The following is a 24033-nucleotide window of genomic DNA, read 5'->3' as shown; positions in this document are numbered from 1 at the left end:
TCCCAGTCTGCATTGCAGTTTGCTGCACGTCTACTTCATTTGTCCGACTGCAATCCATCCTAGCGGTAGAAAGGTTCCGGCTCGTGTTGATAGCTAGTGAAATATATGCCACAGAAGTCTTCACTGTTTAAATTGATACGCTGATGATTTTTACTGCTACATTTACTTTAATTCACCATACTGACAATCAGATGTACGAAGCCATTTCGCGTTGAACTCAGTTAGAGCAAAAACTAAACTGCACGTGTCTTTGTTGTTAAATAAGGTTAGCCAGCTAGCCATTGCTAGCACCAGAAGTAAATAGAAGAAAAACACAGACACACCATGGGAGAGAATGTCAAAGGAGCTGGGGTGTTTCTCGAACTAAGGAAGCGGTTGCAAAGTGGTCTTCTTGTTCTCAGGTAATTATTTGCGAAATAGTTAGCAACCGCTAGCTCGGTATCTAGTGTTGGCTAATGTCAACTAGTTGTGCTAGCAGGACAGGACAGGACAGAGGGTGCGTTCCTGCCGTTTACACATTCTGCGCATAACAGACGCAGAAAGGTATTTAACACCTCAAGGACCACACACTTATGTGACGTTTAGCCTACAGTTAGAACATCAACTCCTGGCCATACATCAGGGACTTCACCAGGACCTGGCTTTCAGGGCTTTAACCCCGAATCGTGTAACTCACGAAGTCATCCAACTGTTATAATCAGGGGTGTAGTGCTGTTGGTGCGCAGTGTAGCGACGCTCCGCCACTTTCTTATGCTATGGCTACGTTTAACTCCATCTGCTAGAAAATTCGATTAACACAGTAGTTAGGCCGGTTAGCCACCCTTACATCATTCAATAATCGAAATGCATTTTCCCGTTGGCATGCATGAAGGTCTCACATGTTTTTATTTTTTGTTTGTATTTATTTAACTAGGCAAGTCAGTTAAGAACAAATCCTTATTTACAATGACGGCCTACCCCGGGCAAACCCTAACCTGGACGACGCTGGGCCAGTTGTGCGCCACGCTATGGGACTCCCAATCACCGCTGGTTGTGAAACAGCCTGGAAACGAACCAGGGTCTGTAGTGATGCAGTGCCGTAGACCGCTGCGCCACTCGGGAGCTATGTAAAACGTGAATAATTATAATTGACGATTGACAGTGATGATGTCCTAATTTGGTGTTTTAGGATTTAAAAAATAGAACATTTTCCTTGAGCCACTTACAGTATGTGTAGGCTAGGCAATCGTGCAATTTGGATGATGCATTGTATATTCTAAAATGATTTTATACAATAGGCTTCATGTCGGTACCAACTTTCATTCAGAAAAGATGACAATAATAATAATAAATTGTACTCTGGTAGGCAACCTACAAAAAATAGCACTACACCACTGGTTAAATGTGGTCAACTGATAATACCAGCACCGTTTTGATTGAGACAGCGTCATTGCGCTGTTTTGAGACACTCATGGGAACTCATCTTGATAAATCAATCAATGTCAGATGTTTGTTTTCAGTGAATCTCTGTTTGGATGTTTGGTTACAATTAGGTTGGGAAATATTAGCTAAATTGAGGTGAGTGCTCATGATCTTTAGTCTAGCAATTGAAAGCAATTCAGATCTTCTCTACACACACACACACACATTAGGCCTATAGCCTATCTGATGAGCTCCTCTGATGTTTTCCTGAACTTTCCAATACTTTTCTGATGCATTTCAGTCACATAGCCTACTGATGCAAATACACATTTGTGCACTTTTCCTATAGGCTAGTTAAGTCATTTGACATATTTTCTTATTGGTTAAAAAGGTCATAAGGCCTACATCGTTTCAATAACAATATAGCTGGAACCACTATTGGCTTCATTGACTTACTGCATTTATTCTCTTGTAATTATAGGCTACTTGCTGATATATTATTGTAACAGTAGGCCTACCTACACAATAACCTCATACAGGGTTATTGAGCACAATCCATTTAATTAATAATAATAAGTGTTGATTATTTGGCCTTGGGGAGAGCACAGCGCATGGAAGAAAACATAGCAGTGCTGGAAGTGCTGCAGATACATTGAAATGTGCCAAATTATATAATTACTCTTGTCTCTCCAGAAATAAATGAAATCATTGAAAATACTAGACCAGAGAGCATAATTGATCCACCCATGATCTATATCTAATTTATTTATTTATTTATTGTTATGCTGTAGATTGTGTTTTGTCACATTATGAGCGCATAGGCCTAGGCTCCAGTCGGGAATCCCACAATTGGCAGCCCGCGCGGCAAATATCAAACCGCTGATTGTTGAGTTGTGGCTGTCAATGAACAGCAGTTTATAGGTATTTCGCAATATTTCAAAATACAATTGCGGGAAAAATCTATTTGTATAGGTGAGTGCCACCGGAAAGTTGGTGGACTATAATTTCCTCATATTGTAGGTCTAACATCTGTGTATCCTCTCTTTTCATTGGCCTATGCTATTGGTTGCGTTTAAGACATGGGTAGTTCGTTTTTATTGTAATGTCTCCAGTCATATAAAATGACGTAGAATTGCAGGAAATGATATTAGAAAAGGCCCTTTTTTTCACTGACCTACAACCCCCTCAGCCCCTGCTCTTCAGAACTGAGCCCCGAATGTTATGAAACTGGTGACGGCCCTGCCCTACAGCAGATCTATTGGGCCAACATGTTCTCATGGATGTAATGCTATATTTTTACACCAGGTGGGATTGTGGAGTAGGAAATGAACAGTTTCTCATTGGGCTTTTTTTTAGATATAATCAAATGAAATGAGCCATTCCAGCTGTGGCAACTAGTCAGACTTAACATGGACTTGAGTCCATTTAACATGGACTTGAGTCAAAATGTTTTGTTTTAATAGGGCTTTAATGCTTCTTTTCGACTGTAACAAAAGCAGCATTAGGGCACTATTCAGACTTGAGATACGTTTACTTAAGATGGACTTAAAACAAAACATGTTGACTTAAAACCATGTTTTATGGACCTAAGTCCATGTTAAGTCTACTTATCTCAAATCTGAATCGGCCCCTAATGAATCTTTCCATCTCTGAGAATAATTGTATACTCTTCTCACTTAATGCTGCTTTTTGACTGTAACACCAGTGTTACACTAGTGTATACAGTTGAAGTCGGAGGTTTACATACACCTTAGCCAAATACATTTAAACTCAGTTTTTCACAATTCCTGACATTTAATCCTAGTAAAAATTCCAAGTATGCTTGGGTTCATTGTCCATTTGGAAGACCCATTTGCGACCAAGCTTTAACTTCCTGACTGATGTCTTGAGATGTTGCTTCAATATATCCACATAATTTCCCTTCCTCATGATGCCATCTATTTTGTGAAGTGCACCAGTCCCTCCTGCAGCAAAGCACCCCCACAGCATGATGCTGCCACCCCGTGCTTCACGGTTGGGATGGTGTTCTTCGGCTTGCAAGCATCCCCCTTTTTCCTCCAAACATAACGAAGGTCATTATGGCCAAACAGTTCTATTTTTGTTTAATCAGACCAGAGGACATTTCTCCAAAAAGTACGATCTTTGTCCCCATGTGCAGTTGCAAACGTAGTCTGGATTTTTTATGGCGGTTTTGGAGCAGTGGCTTCTTCCTTGCTTAGCGGCCTTTCAGGTTATGTCGATATAGGGCTCGTTTTACTGTGGAGATACTTTTGAACCTGTTTCCTCCAGCATCTTCACAAGGTCCTTTGCTGTTGTTCTGGGATTGATTTGCACTTTTCGCACCAAAGTACGTTCATCTCTAGGAGACAGAACTCGTCTCCTTCCTGAGCGGTATAATAATATAATATGCCATTTAGCAGACGCTTTTATCCAAAGCGACTTACAGTCATGTGTGCATAAATGTTTACCTATGGGTGGTCCCGGGGATCGAACCCACTACCCTGGCGTTACAAACGCCATGCTCTACCAATTGAGCTAGGTATGACGGCTGTGTGGTCCCATGGTGTTTATACTTGTGTACTATTGTTTGTACAGATGAATGTGGTACCTTCAGGCGTTTGGAAATTGCTCCCAAGGATGAACCAGACTTGTGGAGGTCTACCATTTTTTTTCCTGAGGTCTTGGCTGATTTCTTTTGATTTTCCCATGATGTCAAGCAAAGAGGCACTGAGTTTGAAGGTACACCTCCAATTGACTCAAATTATGTCAATTAGCCTATTATTGACTGTACGTTTTGTTTATTCAATATGTTTTTTCCGCACTGTTCTATAGTTGGATAATATCTTGTAAAAAATAGCAGGTTTACTGGTTAGAGACCCTTGTTTTACCAATCGCTTGTGTATTGTCTGGTGTGGCAGTAGTAGCCTATATGAAGTAGGCTTGTGTCAAAAGATCTCATTGTAGACAGAATAATTTAGAGAGAATCTGAAGATGGTTCCTGGCAATAGTTCCTTCCAGTTTGTTGTTGCTTCCTCCACTCGGTTGGAAGTGAGAAAATTCAATGCAGCCGACCAAGTCGAGATTTTAAAAGCTGTCTTCGGGAAATATGTTTTTCTTTATGGGGGACAACACTTGTGTCAAGCATGGACGGAGACGCATTGCATGGCTAGTGAAAATAATTGCAACGAACCCAGAGATTGAGCAGAGGGCAACATATCATCCGTGCATGAGTGCATCAGGGGTGTCGCTGCAATATTTCATTTTCTGTATTAGCCAAACATTGTACATTCCCCTACCCACCACTCTTTTTTTCTTCCTTCCTTTTTCTTTCTTCTCACACACACACACACACACTATATATCTTTATTTCTCTCTCCCTCTCTCTCTTCAGTTGGCCTATAGCTGTTTTCCTTTGCCCTTCTCCCTTCAGAGCAGTGAGTGCATCCTCTCTCTGCACATTTTCCTCTAACTCATTAGGCTTCTGTTTTGAGCTGAGACAGCAACAGGCAGGAGGTAGAGGGGGATAAGGACAGGTTGGAAGGTTATGATAAATGACTTTAGTACTGTCACACACACACACACTGGTCTTCCATTCACTTGTTTATCATCCACTTGTCAAGGAACACAGTCTAATTTGTCTGTCAGCCATTGTGCAGAGACCTGCCATTATGCTGAATCATTAATCCAATTGTATATGTTTTGTTACCAGGTTTACCTGTGCTTAGCAAAATATGACACATTGCTTAACAGCATGTCTGTCTGTCCCTCCCTCCCTCAGGAGAGATGTGGCTAAGAGCTATGCAGAGGTGAGCGTTACAGGAGGAGATTCATCCCTCCACATCCGGACTCCTCGGGGCCTGCTAATCGTGGAGTTGCCAGCAGGGGTCAGCCTCGTGGAGGGCTCCTGCAGGGACGCACCTGGAGCAGGAGACGAGATGCACTTCAGAATGCGCCTCAAAGTGGACCAGCACACAGACGACACAGGTAATGGTGAGGCTAGCTGTATTGACGCACTCAAAAAGAAATGTGTGCACGTACACACACACACACACACCACACACACAGACCACACACACAGAGACAGAGAATTACTCCCATGTAAATGTATGTTTCTCACATATCATAGCCTAATTACCATCTCCACTTCAGGTAAGACAGAACAGTATCAGCAGATAATTTGTTATTTATGGCTGGTTATATAATATTCTCATCTGGCTTGAGTCAGTCTGTGGCTGTGAAGCCTTCCCTGAATCTGAGACAGTGGAGGACTCCTCCTGTGTGCTCTCTGTAGCCTGATAAGCCCACACAGTACTGATCTATGAAGGACTGAGTCATGAGCTCAGTAATTGGCCCGTCATGTCTAAAATACACACACCAATAGATATACAGACAATGTGAATCTTTGACCTGAATCAGCTGTAACCTGATTTTTGTGGAGTAATACTCAACCATCTTCCATGAGAAAGAACTGAGTGCATGTTTTGATGCTACTGTTCAGGGATGCAATACATGGGTCGCATTTATTAAGGCACACTGTAGCAAACATGTTTTGCAACGGAAAACAAAAACTAGCATTTCTTATTGGTTCAGGTAGTCAGTCTGTTTTCTTCCGTTTGGTGTCAAATGAATACACCCCAGGTTTACTTTGTCTCACTCATCAGATCTTGCTTATATTAACTGTAGAGTCATTGCAGCACTAACCAGGGAACCAGAGGAGATTGCTCCCATGTCTCTCTCCCAGAGAGAACAGGGCCCATATCCACAAAGAGTATGATCTAGGCTGCGAAAGTTGCTAAACGCTGGGGTGGTGGCGGACTGGCGGTGGTGAAAGCAGCTTGGAAGAAAGCGGGCAATTCATCTGTTTTTGAGCACTCCTTCTCTGAAATGCTTTGTGGATATGGGCCCAGACCCCTAAGACCCGAATCCTTCATCTCTCTGTCTGCGTTCACTAAATGACGTAAATGTAATGGTGTGAGGGACTAATTTAGCGCCCCACCCAACGGCCTCTCTCCAGCTGAGAGGAAGACGGCCCAGCCGACACAACACAAGGACAGCTGGTGGAGTTTTAATTGACAAATCCAATCAAAAACGGATTGATTGGCAGCTTTCTTCCAAGCTTCTTTCACCACTGCCAGTCCGCCACCACCCCAGTATTTATCGACTTTTGCTCCGTCTCTAGGTGAAGCTCTTTTCCGCCGATAAGTTTCGAGTTGTTTATGTGTTCTGTGGCTGCTCTCTCCTAACAGGTGCCCTGGGGAGTGTGATGGAGAGGCTGCAGGTCCAAGAGAGTTATTGCTTCCACTGCCAGTCCTGTGGGACCAGGGTGTTAGAGGAGAGGTGAGACGACCACAGGGAGGAAGTTTGTTGGTTTATTTACGCCCTCCGTTCAGACACAGGAAGTAGTGCCGCTCAAAGTAGTGGAGAAGATGGGTTCAGTGAGGGAGATGGATGGCTGTTTGAGCTAGAGGACAATGCTGTGCTCTGTCTCATCTCGTCTCCCAATGTCATGGAGACATTGGGATAGGGGGATACATGCACACCCACACACACCTGCCATAACTTAGTGAATACATATGTTTGTAACGTTATGTCATGGAAAATGGGTAGAACTGGAATATTGCACAGCTTTCCCTGTTAATGCAAATAGGTTTTTGATTGAACTAATCGATTCATTTCATCACAGTACAAATAGTCTCCAATGTATAACAATGTAATGTCATGTATTTTTCTCAGGGTGTTCAAGCGAGTGCTCCCTCTCCCCAACGGCAACTGGAGCTCCCTGGTGGATGACTGGTGCTGCCATCCGGACCCCTTTGCCAACCTGAAGCTGCTGCCCAGAGCGGAGGACTGTTTACTGGGCGACACTCACCTCCTTGTGCCCCGGGACAGAGGCTGTGAGGAGACTCTCACCCAGGAGCTCAGCCCCAGCCCCATCACCAACAAAATGGCTGACGGTCAAAATCAGCACACAGGGGTGAGAGGAGGCAAGAAAGGAAGGAACCTCTGAGACAGAAGATCAATGCCGTTTTAGCCTTGCTCATCACTTTGATGTTCGTTAGATACAGTGGGGAAAAAAAGTATTTAGTCAGCCACCAATTGTGCATGTTCTCCCACTTAAAAAGATGAGAGAGGCCTGTAATTTTCATCATAGGTACACGTCAACTATGATAGACAAAATGAGGAAAAATAATCCAGAAAATCACATTGTAGGATTTTTTATGAATTTATTTGCAAATTATGGTGGAAAATAAGTATTTGGTCAATAACAAAAGTTTCTCAATACTTTGTTATATACCCTTTGTTGGCAATGACACAGGTCAAACGTTTTCTGTAAGTCTTCACAAGGTTTTCACACACTGTTGCTGGTATTTTGGCCCATTCCTCCATGCAGATCTCCTCTAGAGCAGTGATGTTTTGGGGCTGTCGCTGGGCAACACGGACTTTCAACTCCCTCCAAATATTTTCTATTGGGTTGAGATCTGGAGACTGGCTAGGCCACTCCAGGACCTTGAAATGCTTCTTACGAAGCCACTCCTTCGTTGCCCGGGCGGTGTGTTTGGGATCATTGTCATGCTGAAAGACCCAGCCACGTTTCATCTTCAATGCCCTTGCTGATGGAAGGAGGTTTTCACTCAAAATCTCACGATACATGGCCCCATTCATTCTTTCCTTTACACGGATCAGTCGTCCTGGTCCCTTTGCAGAAAAACAGCCCCAAAGCATGATGTTTCCACTCCCATGCTTCACAGTAGGTATGGTGTTCTTTGGATGCAACTCAGCATTCTTTGTCCTCCAAACACGACGAGTTGAGTTTTTACCAAAAAGTTCTATTTTGGTTTCATCTGACCATATGACATTCTCCCAATCCTCTTCTGGATCATCCAAATGCACTCTAGCAAACTTCAGACGGGCCTGGACATGTACTGGCTTAAGCAGGGGGACACGTCTGGCACTGCAGGATTTGAAACCCTGGCGGCGTAGTGTGTTACTGATGGTAGGCTTTGTTACTTTGGTCCCAGCTCTCTGCAGGTCATTCACTAGGTCCCCCCGTGTGGTTCTGGGATTTTTGCTCACCGTTCTTGTGATCATTTTGACCCCACGGGGTGAGATCTTGCATGGAGCCCCAGATCGAGGGAGATTATCAGTGGTCTTGTATGTCTTCCATTTCCTAAAAATTGCTCCCACAGTTGATTTCTTCAAACCAAGCTGCTTACCTATTGCAGATTCAGTCTTCCCAGCCTGGTGCAGGTCTACAATTTTGTTTCTGGTGTCCTTTGACAGCTCTTTGGTCTTGGCCATAGTGGAGTTTGGAGTGTGACTGTTTGAGGTTGTGGACAGGTGTCTTTTATACTGATAACAAGTTCAAACAGGTGCCATTAATACAGGTAACGAGTGGAGGACAGAGGAGCCTCTTAAAGAAGAAGTTACAGGTCTGTGAGAGCCAGACATCTTGCTTGTTTGTAGGTGACCAAATACTTATTTTCCACCATAATTTGCAAATAAATTCATTAAAAATCCTACAATGTGATTTTCTGGATTTTTTTTCCTCAATTTGTCTGTCATAGTTGACGTGTACCTATGATGAAAATTACAGGCCTCTCTCATCTTTTTAAGTGGGAGAACTTGCACAATTGGTGGCTGACTAAATACTTATTTTCCCCACTGTACATAATATAGGATTTTGGCATTTCACGTCACGCTCACTCCCTCCCAAATGTACTGTATACCTACCGAAAAGTAAAGTTAAAGCATTGGTCATTTTCAAATGTTTCCCTCATGTTTGGAAAGTGTACTGTAGTTACATCAGCAGTGAGTGTGCTTCAGGCTAAGTGTTAGTGGGAGACTATCTGTATACCCCCATCCCACTGGGCCTGAGACTGGCAGGATGAGATGGACACACTCTACTTCACTACCAGCAGCAGCTCGCAGCACTCCCTTTTTAGAGAGGAAACTTGAGGAGGCGGGCAGACAGGCAGCACATCAACACATATCGTGAGCCACTTTAACCCGAGCCTACAGCCAGGCCTGGTGTTTGAAGCCAAGTTTTTTTTCTCTCTCTCTATCGGTCTCTTTCTGCCGCTCTCTCTCTCTCTCTCGCTCTCTCTCCCCATCACTATCTGGAGTGGGATTGATTTCCCTCTCCATCTATTAGTCACTCTCTGTGGCTCAGTCTGGGCCTTTTAGTGTGGCTGTGGTTGAGTGGATGGGAAGTGGAAAGAGAGACGAGGAGAGGAATTCTGCCTGCCCATTGCTCTCTCCTCTTTTTAGGCTGTTTGATTGTGGTTATCGATTTCCGTTTTGGAGGAACTTAAATTAGAACTGTGTGTTCTTGTCTTTAGCTTTCTTTTTTATTTTTCTGTTATTTTTGTAGAAACCCAACCGCAGGCGAACACTTGTCTCCTGTAAGAGCTGTACAGCCGGCCTGGGAGAGGCTGTGGCACCAGGTACACAACAGTATTTATAGAATACAGGATTTTATTGATTTGCTGTCATAATACCCAACGTCATACACACACACACACACACACACACACACACACACACACACACACTGGTTGGGAGCAGCACAGTGTCGGCCTCCGAGCTGCACTGCCGGAGCAATTTTAGGGCTTAAATTCCTTGCTCAAGGGCTCAAAGGCAGTGAATGGCACAAGACCAGCAGCCCTTTGTTTGTCTGTTCAATTCCTACTTTTATCATCTACCCTGGGGCTTGAACCAAAATAAAGTTGCATTGCATTAGAAAAGAGAACCTGACCTGGGCATATCTGCATGAGGGTTTGCTCAATAACTCCCCCCTATCTGAGATACCTACTGCAGCCCTCATCCTCCACATACAACACCCGTTCTGCCAGTCACATTCTATTAAAGGTCCCCAAACCACACACATCCCTGGGTCGATCCTCTTTTCAGTTCGCTGCAGCTAGCGACTGGAACGAGCTGCAAAAAACACTCAAACTGGAGAGTTTTATCTCCATCACTTCATTCAAAGACTCAATCATGGACACACTTACTGACAGTTGTGGCTGCTTCGCGAGATGTATTGTTGTCTCCACCTTCTTGCCTTTGTGCTGTTGTCTGTGCCCAATAATGTTTGTACCATGTTTTGTGCTGCTACCATGTTGTGCTGCTGCCATGTTGTGTTGCTACCATGTTGTTGTCATGTGGTGTTGCTACCATGCTGTGTTGTTGTCTTAGGTCTCTCTTTATGTAGTGTTGTGGTGTCTCTCTTGTCGTGATGTGTGTTTTGTCCTATATTTTTATGTTTAATCCCAGCCCCCAGCCCCGCAGGAGGCCTTTTGCCTTTTGGTAGGCCGTCATTGTAAATAAGAATTTGTTCTTAACTGACTTGCCTAGTTAAATAAAGGTTACATTTAAAATATATTTTTAAAATTGTTTCTCTAAATGTTGCAGGGACCCTGAAACTCTACATCACAGAGGTGACAGTGAGACCCAGTGTGGGAGACAGCCAGTTTGATACCTCTCTAGACAGGTAACTATGCTGCTGCTTCTCGGACTGGTGCATATTGCTATAACATCTTTGGAGACTCATCATCATCATTCAGATACTCAGCTTCTCGAAGTGCAAATCAATGTAAATGCATAGTTTTTCATTATGCAGATGCCAGATATTACCTTTTGGTCTGACTAATATGCCATTTAGCAGACACTTTTATCCAAAGCCACTTACAGTCGTGTGTGCATACATTTTTACGTATGGTTGGTCCCGGGGATCGAACCCACTACCCTGGCGTTACAAGCGCCATGCTCTACCAATTGAGCTACAGAGGACCACAATGCCAATGAGAGATGTAGAATATTATTTTAGACATAGGAAGGTAGAATTCATAATGAGGGTTAACCATGCCGTACTCTTCCACAGGTCACTGTTCCTGGAACAGACCATAGCTGCCAGACTGGTGGAGCTGTCCTCGTCGCAGAGCATGTTTCGTTTCTCTATCCAGACCCCAGATGGAAAAGCCTTCATATTGGTAAGAGGTGTGTGCATGCATATGTGTGTGTGTGTGAGAGGGAGAGCTTGAAATATGTGAGACAGAGATGGTGTGTGCATTGGTGAAATGTGTGTGACTTTAACAGAGAGGGTGTGAAGTGTTAAATGACTTCTTCTGATCCTCAGCTCTGGCTCCTGAACAGCGACTCCCTCATCGCCTCTCTCTCTGCCACTCCGTCATCGACTGTCAGCGGTGATGCTGTCACCTCTCCTAGCCAACGCCAGTGTTCTGAGAGTCAATCACCAACTAAGGCTGGCAGCGCCGTCAAAGTCCTCTATCTCTCCTGTTCTCCCTCTGCCAGCACTAGCAGCACACACCAGGAGTAAGCTATAGCCTACATACCCATCTCCTGCTGAATGTCAGCCTGACAGCCTCTGCATTTCTGCTAGAGTATGATTTTTTTTTGGGGGGGGGTCTTTCAGTGCAGTTTGTTCAGGATATTTGTTTATAATGGGTATTTTTCGGTGTTTGTACTATTGGTATTTTTTTTATTATAAAATTGTGTTTTGCAACTGGGGGTGAGCCTGGAGAACAGAAATGAGTCACAGATAGATGTGGTGGGTGCTCCATGTTCCTCCATGCCGAGTTCCACGCAGGAGGATTCTTCACTTCTGTTATGATTTCCTTTTTCCTCTTCCTTTTCACCTTAGAGAAGTCTTGTTTTGCTTCGTAGAATGTGACAGCCCCTCCAGCAGACTGGCAGCAGAGCTGTAATGAATAAACCGTAGATGAAAGGAGAGGACTCCACTCCTCTCCGCACGGCACTACAGTTCAGCGTAGCTCAGTGCGTCACATCAATGCTGTTAACTGCATGTAGGATGGGAAATTGCCTGCTGTTTAAGTATGACACCTCGAAGCTAGATTTTCATTCTTCCCGTCTAATCAGGGACTGATTTAGACCTGGGACACCAGGTGGGTGCAATTAAATATCAGGTAAGAACAGAAAGCCTGCAATACCCTGGACCTCCAGGCTCGGATTTGAATACACTAATACCCTACGCCAAGGCTCTCCAATCCTGTTCCTGGAGAGCTACCATCCTGTAGGTTTTCGCTCCAACCCTAATCTAGCTCACAGGTTGATAATTAGCTGGTTAATAAGTTAAATCAGGTTAGTTACAACTGGGGTTAGCTCTCCAGGAACAGGGTTGGAGAGCCCTGCCCTACACTAGCTTAAACCAGATCACTCTAACATTTCAGAAGAAAACAACGTGGCAATTGGCTGACACAGTTTATATGAAGGAGGGGAAGTGTTAGAGAAACATCTGTTTCCTCTAGGCCTACATACTGTTACATATGTAACATAATTCATCCCTGACAATGTTTTAATTAATTCAGCCATGTTAATCACGGCGCACCGTCTGTTTTGGTTGAACGCACTGGAGGTGACGTGGTGTTTGTTGGAGATGCACACCAGTAATGTGTCTCTAATTGGTGGGAGAATCAGTGAGCTTCTGCTTAATTTAATTGTGGCTGTCACCAAGGGCGATGACTTGATTAGTGGAACTAATCTAATTTACAACCAGGGGTGTATTCATTAGTACAAACCGTAGCAAAACATTTTGCAACGAATACGAGGGTTTCTTATTCGACAAGTTCAGGTTAGTCCCTCCCTGTTTCGGCTCATTTGCTTTTGTTTGGACATGGTTCCTAAAGACTACACCCCAGATGGACTTGGGTAACCGTTGAAGTTTTATGACCAGCGCTGCATGTGTTAAGGTTTTCTTTACTGTAAAAGCAGTTGTATTCACTGTATACTAAGTGAGTGTTACTTTCTATACGAAGGCATTGTCAGCAGTGTCTCTCGCAGAGCCGCTGCACAGATGGCCAAATGTAATGAAAAAACCTGGATCGCTTCCACAACCTGTGACCGGGAATCAATCTATCCCTCACTTTCTCATACCTCCATCACTTTCAAACTCTCACTGTTCAACATTACCCAGTGATAGATTATAATTATTTGATTAACATCGTAATGCTTCAAACTGGGATTTATATCCCCTTGCCTAGAAGATGTGAACATCGGCGAGATATTTGACTCTGACTGATGCAGTCTCTTTCTTCATGTCTTTCTCTCGCTCTCATAATTTTTTTATTTCTCCCACTTTGTCTCTTTCTCTCGCTCTCCCTTATCTCTGTGTGTGTCCAGTGTTGTGAACACCTGGGAGAAGGACATCGGTGTCCACACCCTAGACCTGCCCCTGACCACATGCCAGGAGCTATTGTCAGTGCTGACAGCTAGTACTACCTGTCTCCATCCGTCGCTGCATTCCATGAACTCCTACCAGGTAAGAGGGCCTCTGGGTAATGTAGGCAGAGCTTCTTCCCTTGGCAGGAGGAACATGACACTGTTTGATTCCATATTGTTGATATCCATTATTTACAGCCTCTACCTAGTAGCTATCGTTGCAACCATTTTAAATAATTTTACGCACATTTTCGAAAAGAGGTCCAGAAGACGCTAGGTCCAATACTGCTGGGTAGCCAAACTTTTTTAGTGCCCACAACAACAGTCTCCTCTACACTACAAAAGGGGAGAATTTTGTTGCACCAAGGCAAGACTAGGAGGTGTTAACTTTGCTGACTTCACCAGGGACTCTCCAGAGACTTCCAGACAGTTTCACAGTAATTACCACCATTGTCTCATCCCTGCTTCTTTACCTGTCACAGCAGCACTCACCTGAGAGCAAGACGTATGGTTGGAGAAGTTGAAGTAGCCTAACATCCACAAAAATTTGAAAAATAACGTAAACAAACATTTTGAGCTCCTGCTTATTCAGCGTGGCAGTAAATAAGGACTCTGCCTCCTGTCTCATTATATAGTTATCATGGCTCTGGGTCCTTTGATTAAAATGCTTACTACTTACTGTTTTCACTTCCCTCCACCACTACTGTACCAAACCTCTACGAGACTGCTTATTACATTTAAGAGCTGTCTCTCTCTCTCTCTCTCTCTCTCTCTCTGCAATATCATATTTTGTGTTCCTTCCCTCCTTCACAAAACTCTGTTACTTGCCTTCTGGGTCTGTACAGGGGAGGAGGAACTCATTTTGACTCTGGCAGAAGCTATCAATTCCACTTAGAGGGAGGGGAGAGAGAGAGAATTGAAAAAGTAAGGAAAGAAGTTATCTTAAGTTTGTCGTATTTCAGTCTGATAGGTGTGTATGGTGTTGAGTTAGTAATTCCGTACATTCCAGATGTTGCAATAAGTCTTTTTAGTTTAAATACAGATTTTACATAGAAACCATCAATTGTCTATAGTTGCGATACCATACTCCCCCGACGTTACCATATTCCCAAATCCCGTTCATCACTCAGCATGGAAAGCCTGGAAATCGAGGCTATCAATGTCTTGTCCTGACCGTGAGTGATTATGCTACTGCTGAAAAGGGACTTGTTTTAGGACAGGGTACTTAGACTGCATGTCACTAAAATGGAGAAGAGACAAGACGGACTGAGGGGAGTGATGAAGAGTGTCTGATTTAGTCACTTAAATACCTCCACTATAGAGGTGGATTCACTGCTCTGCTGTAGGCCTAGTAGTACCAGAGAGTAATGCAATCACATAGTCAGATAGAGTTACAGCAGATGAGGGCTGAAAACTCCCAAATTGATAATGTAGCCCGAATAGTGTGTGTGTGTGTGTGTGTGTGTGTGGGCATGTGAAATGGTGAGTGTGCCTTCCAGTGCCAGTCTATTGTGTTAGCCCTACTAACCAGATTTAGCCTCTCATTATTGGAGGAGGAATGGTGTGTTGTCTGAGCTGTGCTGCGTTGTAATGGGGTGTAAAGTAGTTCCAGTGCAGAGTGCCTCCCCTGCATCAGGGAACAGACAGCACAAGGGGGGCCAGTATGAACAAAAATAAAAATGTATGCACTCACTAACTGTAAGTCGCTCTGGATAAGAGCGTCTGCTAAATTACAAAAAAAATTAAAATGAAAAATATATACAAAAAATATAAAAAATGGACAGAAATAGGTAAGGGGCAAAATGCAAGAAAATTTTGATATATATATTTCAGGTCTCACCCTGCCGATGTCTTGCACACTACTGTGGCACATTGTTGAAATCAATTACCTCCCTCGGATACACGCGCCTCGTCTCATTACCTCTATGCCAAGGGATGCATGAAAAAGGGGATTTGTCGGAATAAGAATTCTCCGCTAACCCGCACTGTATTGTATTAGACTAAATGACTCCGTGTGGATGGTCCCCATAATTTAGATTACTCAGTCAGTTGCTGTGGCTCTCCTCAATCAGAAACCTCCCTCAGTCAGTAGCCTAGATCACACTTTCAGAAATGCCTTATTCCCTTTAGAACACAGTTTCAGTGTAGGCAAACTGCTTTCACTTCAGCATCCCATTCCCGTTCACACATGTCATTTGTGTGTTTTTTTCCCCCTCAGATATTTTTCTTGTCAAGTGGAGAAAATAATATTCCCTCTGTCACCTCGCCACTTGTCGAGTGTTGTGATAACAGAACGCATGTAGCAGAGCATCAAAGCTGAGCCTATGGCTTCTGAAGCTTCTCTCCTCTAGTCGTATCAGCCCTTTTAATGTTGACAGATAAACACCCCGCTGTGAATACTACTACCTCTGACAAAAGAGCCATAGTACAGTGATAGAAAGAAAATAAACTGTACTGGTCAAATGCAATCTCCTGGTACTGGAAGAAGTGTTTCTCTCAAATATAAAAAAAAATGAATATCCCTAGGAAGTTGGGGGAAATAGATGTTTATAAAGGAGGCGGGCTGAAATTGTATTTCCATTATTATAATTTGTTACTGCTGTGAGCTCACGATGAAGCTGTGATGAGTATCTGTTTCACCCCTGGGTAGCACACTAGCATATCACAACTATTCTTGGAATGTAGCAGGACCTTATGTCAATAATAATTCATTTAATTTGTAAAGCGTTTTTCTCACACTCAAGGCGCCATTAAAAAAATTATAATAATAAAAACAATCCAAAAAACAGAACATAGATACAGACAAAAGAACAAAGCGATATACAGATATCATCAGGTCGGGAGGACATGAGAACAGAATTACCCGAGGTCCTGGAAAGCTTTTCTGAACAGCACAGTCTTGAGCTGTGCCTTAAAGGAGGACAGAGACTCTTCCCTAATAGTGTCTGGGAGTGTGTTCTGTAGCCGCACAACTGAAATCCCTGTCACCCATAGTTTTTAGTCTGCTGCGGGGCTGCTGAAGGAAGATGGACCTGGAGGAGCGAAGGGTGCGTGTGGGGCAGGAGGATAGAATGAGGTCAGACAGGTACCCGAGTGGCGCAGTGGTCTAAGGCACTGCATCGCAGTGCTAGCTGTGCCACTAGAGATCCTGGTTCGAATCCAGGCTCTGCTGTAGCCGGCCGCAACCGGGAGACCAAAGGGGCGGCGCACAATTGGCCCAGCGTCGTCCAGGGTAGGGGAGGGAATGGCTGGCAGGGAGGTAGCTCAGTTGGTAGAGCATGGGGTTTGCAACGCCAGGGTTGTGGGTTCGTTTCCCACGGGGGGCCAGTATGAAAATAAAAAAGAATAATGTATGCACTAACTGTAAGTCGCTCTGGATAAGAGCGTCTGCTAAATTATGTAAAATGTAAATACTTGGGTCCAGAGCTGTGGAGACCTTGGTAGGTGTGAACCAGGATTTTGTAGTCGATGCGTGAGCATATGTGGATCCAGTGGAAGTTGAACAGCACTGGATTGATGTGCTCACGGGGGGGAAGTGTGGGTGAGGACACGTGCAGCACAGTTGTGGACATATTGTAGCCTGTTTAGGCACTTTGCAGATACAGCAACAAAAGGGCCGTTAAAATGAAATAAAGGCGTGGATGAGTCGCTCAGCTGCAGGTTGTGATAGCATAGGTCATAACCTGGCGATGTTCCATAGATGGAAAAATTAGACTTTGGTCACAGTCTTGATGTGGACCTCAAACGAGAGCTGACTGTCAAATATCACACCCAGGTTGTGAACCTCACTGGAGGGGAGGACCTTGACACCATCAATATTGAGGCTGCTGATTTAGTCAATGATGGTGTGAGTGCCAATCAGGACAACCTCTGTCTTTTTGTAGTTTAACTGCATGAAATTCAACTGCATCCATGCTTTGATGTCCTGCAGGCAGCTGACCAGGAGTGCAGTGGCATTGGCAGTGTCAGTGTTTGTGGAGACATACAGCTGAGTGTCGTCAGCATAGACGTGAAAGCCCAGTCCGTGTTTCCTCAAGATGTTTCTCAGTGGCAGCATGTAGATACAAAACGGTAGTGGCCCCAGGACCAAGCCTTGAGGGGGACCCCCTGTCGGACCACAACTGTCTCACCTACTAGGACCAATGGCTACAAACTGGTAGCGAGCAGTGAGATAGGACCTGAACCAGAACAGTGTCTGACAGGCCCAGGAGCTTCTCCATGCGGTACAGCAGGATGGTGTGGCTGACCGTGTCGAATGCTGCACTGAGGTGCAGCAGTATTGAGGATGTCAGCCCCAGAGTTAGCATTCATGAGGAGGTCATTGGTGACCCTTACCAGGGCAGTCTTGGTGCTGTGTCTAGCTCTGAAACCCAACTGGAAGGGCTCAAGTAGGTTGTGAGTGCCAGGTGGTTTTGGAGTTGGTTAGAAACAGCACGTTCGAGGGAGGCACTTACTCAGGAAGGGCAGGTTGGAAATAGGCCTGTAGTTCTGGAGGTTGTCAGGGTCATATCCAGGCTTTTTAAGTACTGGTGTGACTGCGGACAGTTTGAGCTGAGGAGGGGACACATCCAGTGATGAGGGACTTGTTGATAATTTCTGTGAAGAAAGGCTCCAGAGCAGGTAACCAGGTCTTGACAAGGGAGGTGGGGATAGGGTCAAGTGAGCAAGTGGTGGGCCTCATTGTCCTAACCAGCTTGGTTACATCAGCTGCAGTGACTGTGGTGAAGGTGGAGAACTTTGACTCAGGGAGCATAGGACTGGGTAGATCAACTGGAGAGGATGGTGTTTTCAATATTTTTTGGGAAGAAGCACAGGTATTTGTTGCACTGTTCTGGGGAGGCTGAGGTAGCAGAATTGTTGACAGGTTGGAAGAGAACAGCACCCGGGAGTTACCACTGCCGTTGCTGATCAGTTGGGAGAAGTAGAATGTCCGAGCTGCATTAATGGCCTGTTTGTATTCTTGCTGATGTTGCTCATACATCTGCGCATGTACTGTTAGACAAGTTTTCTTATACTGTCATTCTAGACGACAGCCAGTTGCTTTGAGAGAGCGTAGCTCCTCAGTGTACCAGGGAGAAGATTTGGAGAAAGACACCAGGTGGGTTTTCAAAGGAGCAACTTCATCCAGGATGGAGGCCAAGGCAGTGTTGTATTGAGCCACAGATAGTTCCACAAGAAAGTCAGAGTTGAGCTTAGGAGGCCGATAAATCAGCACAGCAAGTACTGATACTGAGCCAGTGATTTTGAAAACCATGCATTCAAAAGGTGAGACCGCTAGTACTGGAGTAGACTTCACAGTGCGGTCAGTCCTGCAGATTACAGCCAATCCGCCAACCTGTCCGGATGTGCGAGGACAGTCCAGGTAGGTGTAGCCAGATGGAGTGCATTGGTTGAGGGATAGGTACTCATTGGACTGAAGTCTCAGTGAGGCAGCGAAAGTCTAGACCTTATCAGTGATGATGTCATTCAGTAGTAAGCCTTTGTTGTTTATGGTTGTTGCATTTAAAAGCCTCCGTGGAATTACTTTGGAAGTTGCCTGAGGGGAAACCTCCAGAACTGCCCAGTGTCCTCTATCATCCACATCCGGTGATCTACTGCTCGCATTGCGAGTGCACACAATAGATTTAAGTTTGTTCATTAGTCTCCTACCACCCCGTTGTCCTCGCCGTCTGCATGTTTTCATAGGATCCCGTATTGCATAAGATTGTTCTTCAGCTCCCTGCACAGGGTTGTTTTAATATGTTCAAAACTTCTGAGGAATCCTTGGGTGTAGTGAGTGATAGTTGCTGCCATTTCTGTATCTTTTGGTCCAGTCTTTGGTGCAGTAGATATGAGATGATCTAGGAGGATCTGAGATGGTATTTGAATCCAAATAATTAGCTAGAAGTAGTCAAATATGTTAACTAATTTAACGTTGTTGATTAAAAAAGAAAAACTAGATATCTGTGTTCAATACTTGATTAGCTATCAAAAAACAAAACGTTTATAAAAAACAATGCACATAAAATCACTTAACAAATAATTTAAGGATATGTTTGCAGGAGTAAACTACAAAGTCTGCCACTAGGCGCCATTGCAACCATCTATCAATGACAGCAGCTGGTTCAAAGCTACACACTTGAAAGCATTAACATTAGAGGTTGAGGTTCACTCTCCAGTCAAAGGGAATAAATAGTAGCTTGTTTCTTGCTTAGTTTTTATTGTATTTTTCTTTGGGGGCTTAGCTATTTTGTAGCACATTCACCTTTGGGCCCTCATTTGCTGTCACAGACTTATTTGTTATCATTTGTGTGAATGAGTGTTGATGCGGTGTGCAGGCTGAGATAAGTTTCTGGAGGGAGCCTTGTGTGAAGCCAATGCCCTCATCCATCATCCCAAGATAGCGGTCTCACAGGAGATAGTCAGGCAGAGCTGTGACCCTCTTCCAGGCAAACAACCAGGACTAGGAGATGGCTTTGGTACTGAATGGGTTTGAGTTTTGTGTGCGTGTATGTGCAAGACCTGTGTTTTTTGTTATTGTTCTTAATGTACTGCTATGTCAACCATCTGACCATGAAAGAGAGGACCACGAGCCGACAAATATCTTCATTTTATCCGAGCACATTTACGTAAATGTCACTGTTTTTACCATTGTTTTAAAACAATCCATACAGTATACTCATCATAAGTCAGTTTCATTGTACGTTATGAAGATTATATTTTGCTGGCTGTACAGTCGTGGTCAAACGTTTTGAGAATGACACAAGTATTGGTCTTCACAAAGTTTGCTGCTTCAGTGTTTTTAGATATTTTTGTCAGATGTTACTATGGAATACTGAAGTATAATTACAAGCATTCCATAAGTGTCAAAGGCTTTTATTGATAATTACATTAAGTTTATGCAAAGAGTCAATATTTGCAGTGTTGACCCTTCTTTTTCAAGACCTCTGCAATCTGCCCTGGCATGCTGTCAATTAACTTCTGGGCCACATCCTGACTGATGGCAGCCCATTCTTGCATAATCAATGCTTGGAGTTTGTCAGAATTTGTGGGTTTTTGTTTGTCTACCCGCCTCTTGAGGATTGACCACAAGTTCTCAATGGGATTAAGGTCTGGGGAGTTTCCTGGCCATGGACCCAAAATGTCGATGTTTTGTTCCCCGAGCCACTTAGTTATCACTTTTGCCTTATGGCAAGGTGCTCCATCATGCTGGAAAAGGCATTGTTCATCACCAAACTGTTCTTGGATGGTTGGGAGAAGTTGCTCTCGGAGGATGTGTTGGTACCATTCTTTATTCATGGCTGTGTTCTTAGGCAAAATTGTGAGTGAGCCCACTCCCTTGGCTGAGAAGCAACCCCACACATGAATGATCTCAGGATGATTTACTGTTGGCATGACACAGGACTGATGGTAGCGCTCACCTTGTCTTCTCCGGACAAGCTTTTTTTCCGGATGCCCCAAACAATCGGAAAGGGGATTCATCAGAGAAAATGACTTTACCCCAGTCCTCAGCAGTCCAATCCCTGTACCTTTTGCAGAATATCAGTCTGTCCCTGATGTTTTTCCTGGAAAGAAGTGGCTTCCTCGCTGCCCTTCTTGACACCAGGCCATCCATCTCACTGTGCGTGCAGATACACTCACACCTGCCTGCTGCCATTCCTGAGCAAGCTCTGCACTGGTGGTGCCCCGAACCCGCAGCTAAATCAACTTTAGGAGACGGTTCTGGCGCTTGCTGGACTTTCTTGGGCGCCCTGAAGCCTTCTTCACAATAATTGAACCTCTCTCCTTGAAGTTCTTGATGATCCGATAAATGGTTGATTTAGGTGCAATCTTACTAGCAGCAATATCCTTGCCTGCGAAGCCCTTTTTGTGCAAAGCAATGATGACGGCACGTGTTTTCTTGCAGGTAACCATGGTTAACAGAGGAAGAACAATAACTTCAAGCACAACCCTCCTTCTAAAGCTTCCAGTCTGTTATTCTAACTCAATCAGCATGACAGAGTGAGCTCCAGCCTTGTCCTCGTCAACACTCTCTCCTGTGTTAACGAGAGAATCACTGACATGATGTCAGCTGGTCCTTTTGTGGCAGGGCTGAAATGCAGTGGAAATGTTTTTTGGGGATTAAGTTCATTTTCATGGCAAAGAGGGACTTTGCAATGAATTGCAATTCATCTGATCACTCTTCATGACATTCTGGAGTATATGCAAATTGCCATCATAAAAACTGAGGCAGCAGACTTTGTGAAAATTAATATTTGTGTCATTCTCAAAACTGAATGTACATATACAGGTGAGAAAATTAATATTGTATCTCTTATTGTTACACTTTAGAGACCTAACTCTATCTATCTATCTGAATTCTCTACAGGTGGCATACATGAGACTGTAATGTCAGAGGTCAAGAGCCATGGATCCACTCATCTTTCCTAGAGGGAGGACCGGAACAGTAGAGTACAGTGACTTATCTGTCTTAGGCTGTGTTCAAGAGGCATGTAAGGGAAAACCAAGTTCTATTGATGAAGTTCAGGTAGTACGTACCTCTGTGTCGAGCATTTCCAAAAAGAACACTCATTTCATTATACATTTAAAGGTTTTTTCAATTTGGACCTACTGAACATGACCCTGATAGCTGCTATTAAAATACTTATAACTAATCATTCCAATGGAATGTCTGAGTTATTGACCTGCCCAGATTAAATAGTGAATCTGACTAACATGCCTGTTGAAGTGCATGTTTTTTAAACGGGGTGGGGGGGGGGGGGGGGGGTAAATAATGTATTGTGTCATTTTGGAGTCACTTTTATTGTAAATAAGAATAGAATATGTTTATAAACACTTCTACAGTAATGTGGATGCTACCATGATTATGGATAATCCTGAATGAATTGTGAATAATGATGAGTGAAAAAGTTAGATGCACAAATATCATACCCCTAAGACATGCTAACCTCTCAACATTACAATAATGGGAGGTTAGCATTTTTTTGGGGGGTATGATATTTGTGTGTCTAACTTTCTCACTCATCATTATTTACGATTCATTCAGCAATCACGGTAGCATCCACATTCATGCAGAAGTGTTTAGAAACATTATATTCTAAATGACACAATACATGATTTACCATTCATTTCTATTGGGCACAAAATCACCTGAAACACAACCAAAACAAACAGCAAATGCATCCAACAAATGTGTAGGCACACGCTTGATGTAGTCATTGTATGCTATGAATATGGGACCAAATACTAAACTTTTTACTGCTTTAATACACATAAGTGAATTTGTCCCAATACCTTTGCTCCCCTAAAATGGGGGGGATTATGTACAGAAAGTGCTGTAATTTTTAAACGGTTCACCCGATATGGATGGAAATACCCTCAAATGAAAGCTGACAGTCTGCACTTTAACCTCCATAGTCATTGTTTGATTTCAAAATGCTTCACTGTCCCAATAATTACGGAGGGCACTGTATGTAACCTCTGTGACAGGCGGTAACATTGTTGTTTTCTTTTCAAAAAGTCTCACGGAAATCAAGGCCTTTCATTTTACCTCTCTTTACCCACTTTTCCTCGCCACAATACCTGCTACTGTGTGAGAGGAAATCAGCTGACAGCACCATTCTAATAACTCTGCTATAATGACTTTCTTTACCAGAGAACTAGTAATTATATGGTTGCTTATGAGATCTAGCGCTCCAGAGTTTTCTGAATGTCAGCTAGCTGAACTTTAATTACAAATACTTCCTTAGATTAATGTACACTAGAAACTCACCCAGCTTTAAAAGTAGATGACAACATATATTTGATGCAGAATATTGTTTTATAACTCCGTTAGACTCAAGGAAAGCCAGTGTAATCCAGTTTCATTTGGAGTATTTGGATGTTCTGTTACAGTGGGTCTATAAACCGATAATAGGACACAACTATTGTGCATCCCCATAGGCTATAAGGAGGTCATTGTTGGTAGCAACTGGACACAGAATAGCAATGAAGTGGAACAGGGTCTGCCCTATTAACAATAAGGGAATAGTTATATTCAGCATCACTTTAAGTCTATAGTGAGCAAGCTAAAGGGTCATGGTTTGAGTACCACGAGCTGAGCTTCATGAAAAACTAAGGTACCCAAATGTACTGATATAATTTGTTTTGGCGCTCTATTTTGGGGCTTTTCAGACCGATCTTGTCTATCATGGTTTTGTGAACAAGGTAGGCTATCTGCTTAACCAATATTAGGACACAACTATAGTGAATCCCAACACAGGTACAGTATACGGGGGTCATTGTTGGTAGCTGTACAACAGCAAGAAACTGTAACAGGGTCTGCCCTAGCTGATGTAGATGCAGAGTTAGACCAGCTAACAGTAACTCTCTGTAGTAAGCAAGATTAAAGGTAGACCTTAACAGTACTGTATAATGGGGGGAACTGAGCTTCTCAACACGGATCCAACAGAAATAACA

At 43.6% G+C, this 24033-nt stretch overlaps 1 protein-coding gene across 2 annotated transcripts; it reads left to right on the top strand.

Annotated features, from left to right (window-relative positions):
* Positions 1 to 62: 62 nt before the first annotated feature.
* On the top strand, positions 63 to 22287 carry LOC311140651 (E3 ubiquitin-protein ligase E3D-like). 2 transcript variants are annotated; one of them, XM_084175798.1, is made up of 10 exons: positions 63 to 401; positions 5180 to 5385; positions 6648 to 6738; positions 7135 to 7375; positions 9773 to 9845; positions 10813 to 10891; positions 11282 to 11390; positions 11537 to 11733; positions 13558 to 13696; positions 21944 to 22287. In XM_084175798.1, the coding sequence occupies exons 1-10, from the start codon at positions 325 to 327 to the stop codon at positions 21962 to 21964; spliced, it is 1233 nt and encodes a 410-aa protein (XP_084031924.1). In that variant the 5' UTR covers positions 63 to 324; the 3' UTR covers positions 21965 to 22287. The 2 variants fall into 2 exon arrangements, with proteins under 2 accessions (XP_084031924.1, XP_084031923.1); XM_084175797.1 differs by having other exon boundaries at positions 227 to 401; positions 5180 to 5391; positions 21944 to 22231.
* The last annotated feature ends 1746 nt before the right edge of the window (positions 22288 to 24033 follow it).

This window comes from Coregonus lavaretus, assembly GCF_964263955.1.
Source record: "Coregonus lavaretus genome assembly, chromosome: 13".
Lineage (NCBI taxonomy): Eukaryota > Metazoa > Chordata > Actinopteri > Salmoniformes > Salmonidae > Coregonus > Coregonus lavaretus.
This window is presented reverse-complemented; position numbering and strand designations above follow the sequence as displayed.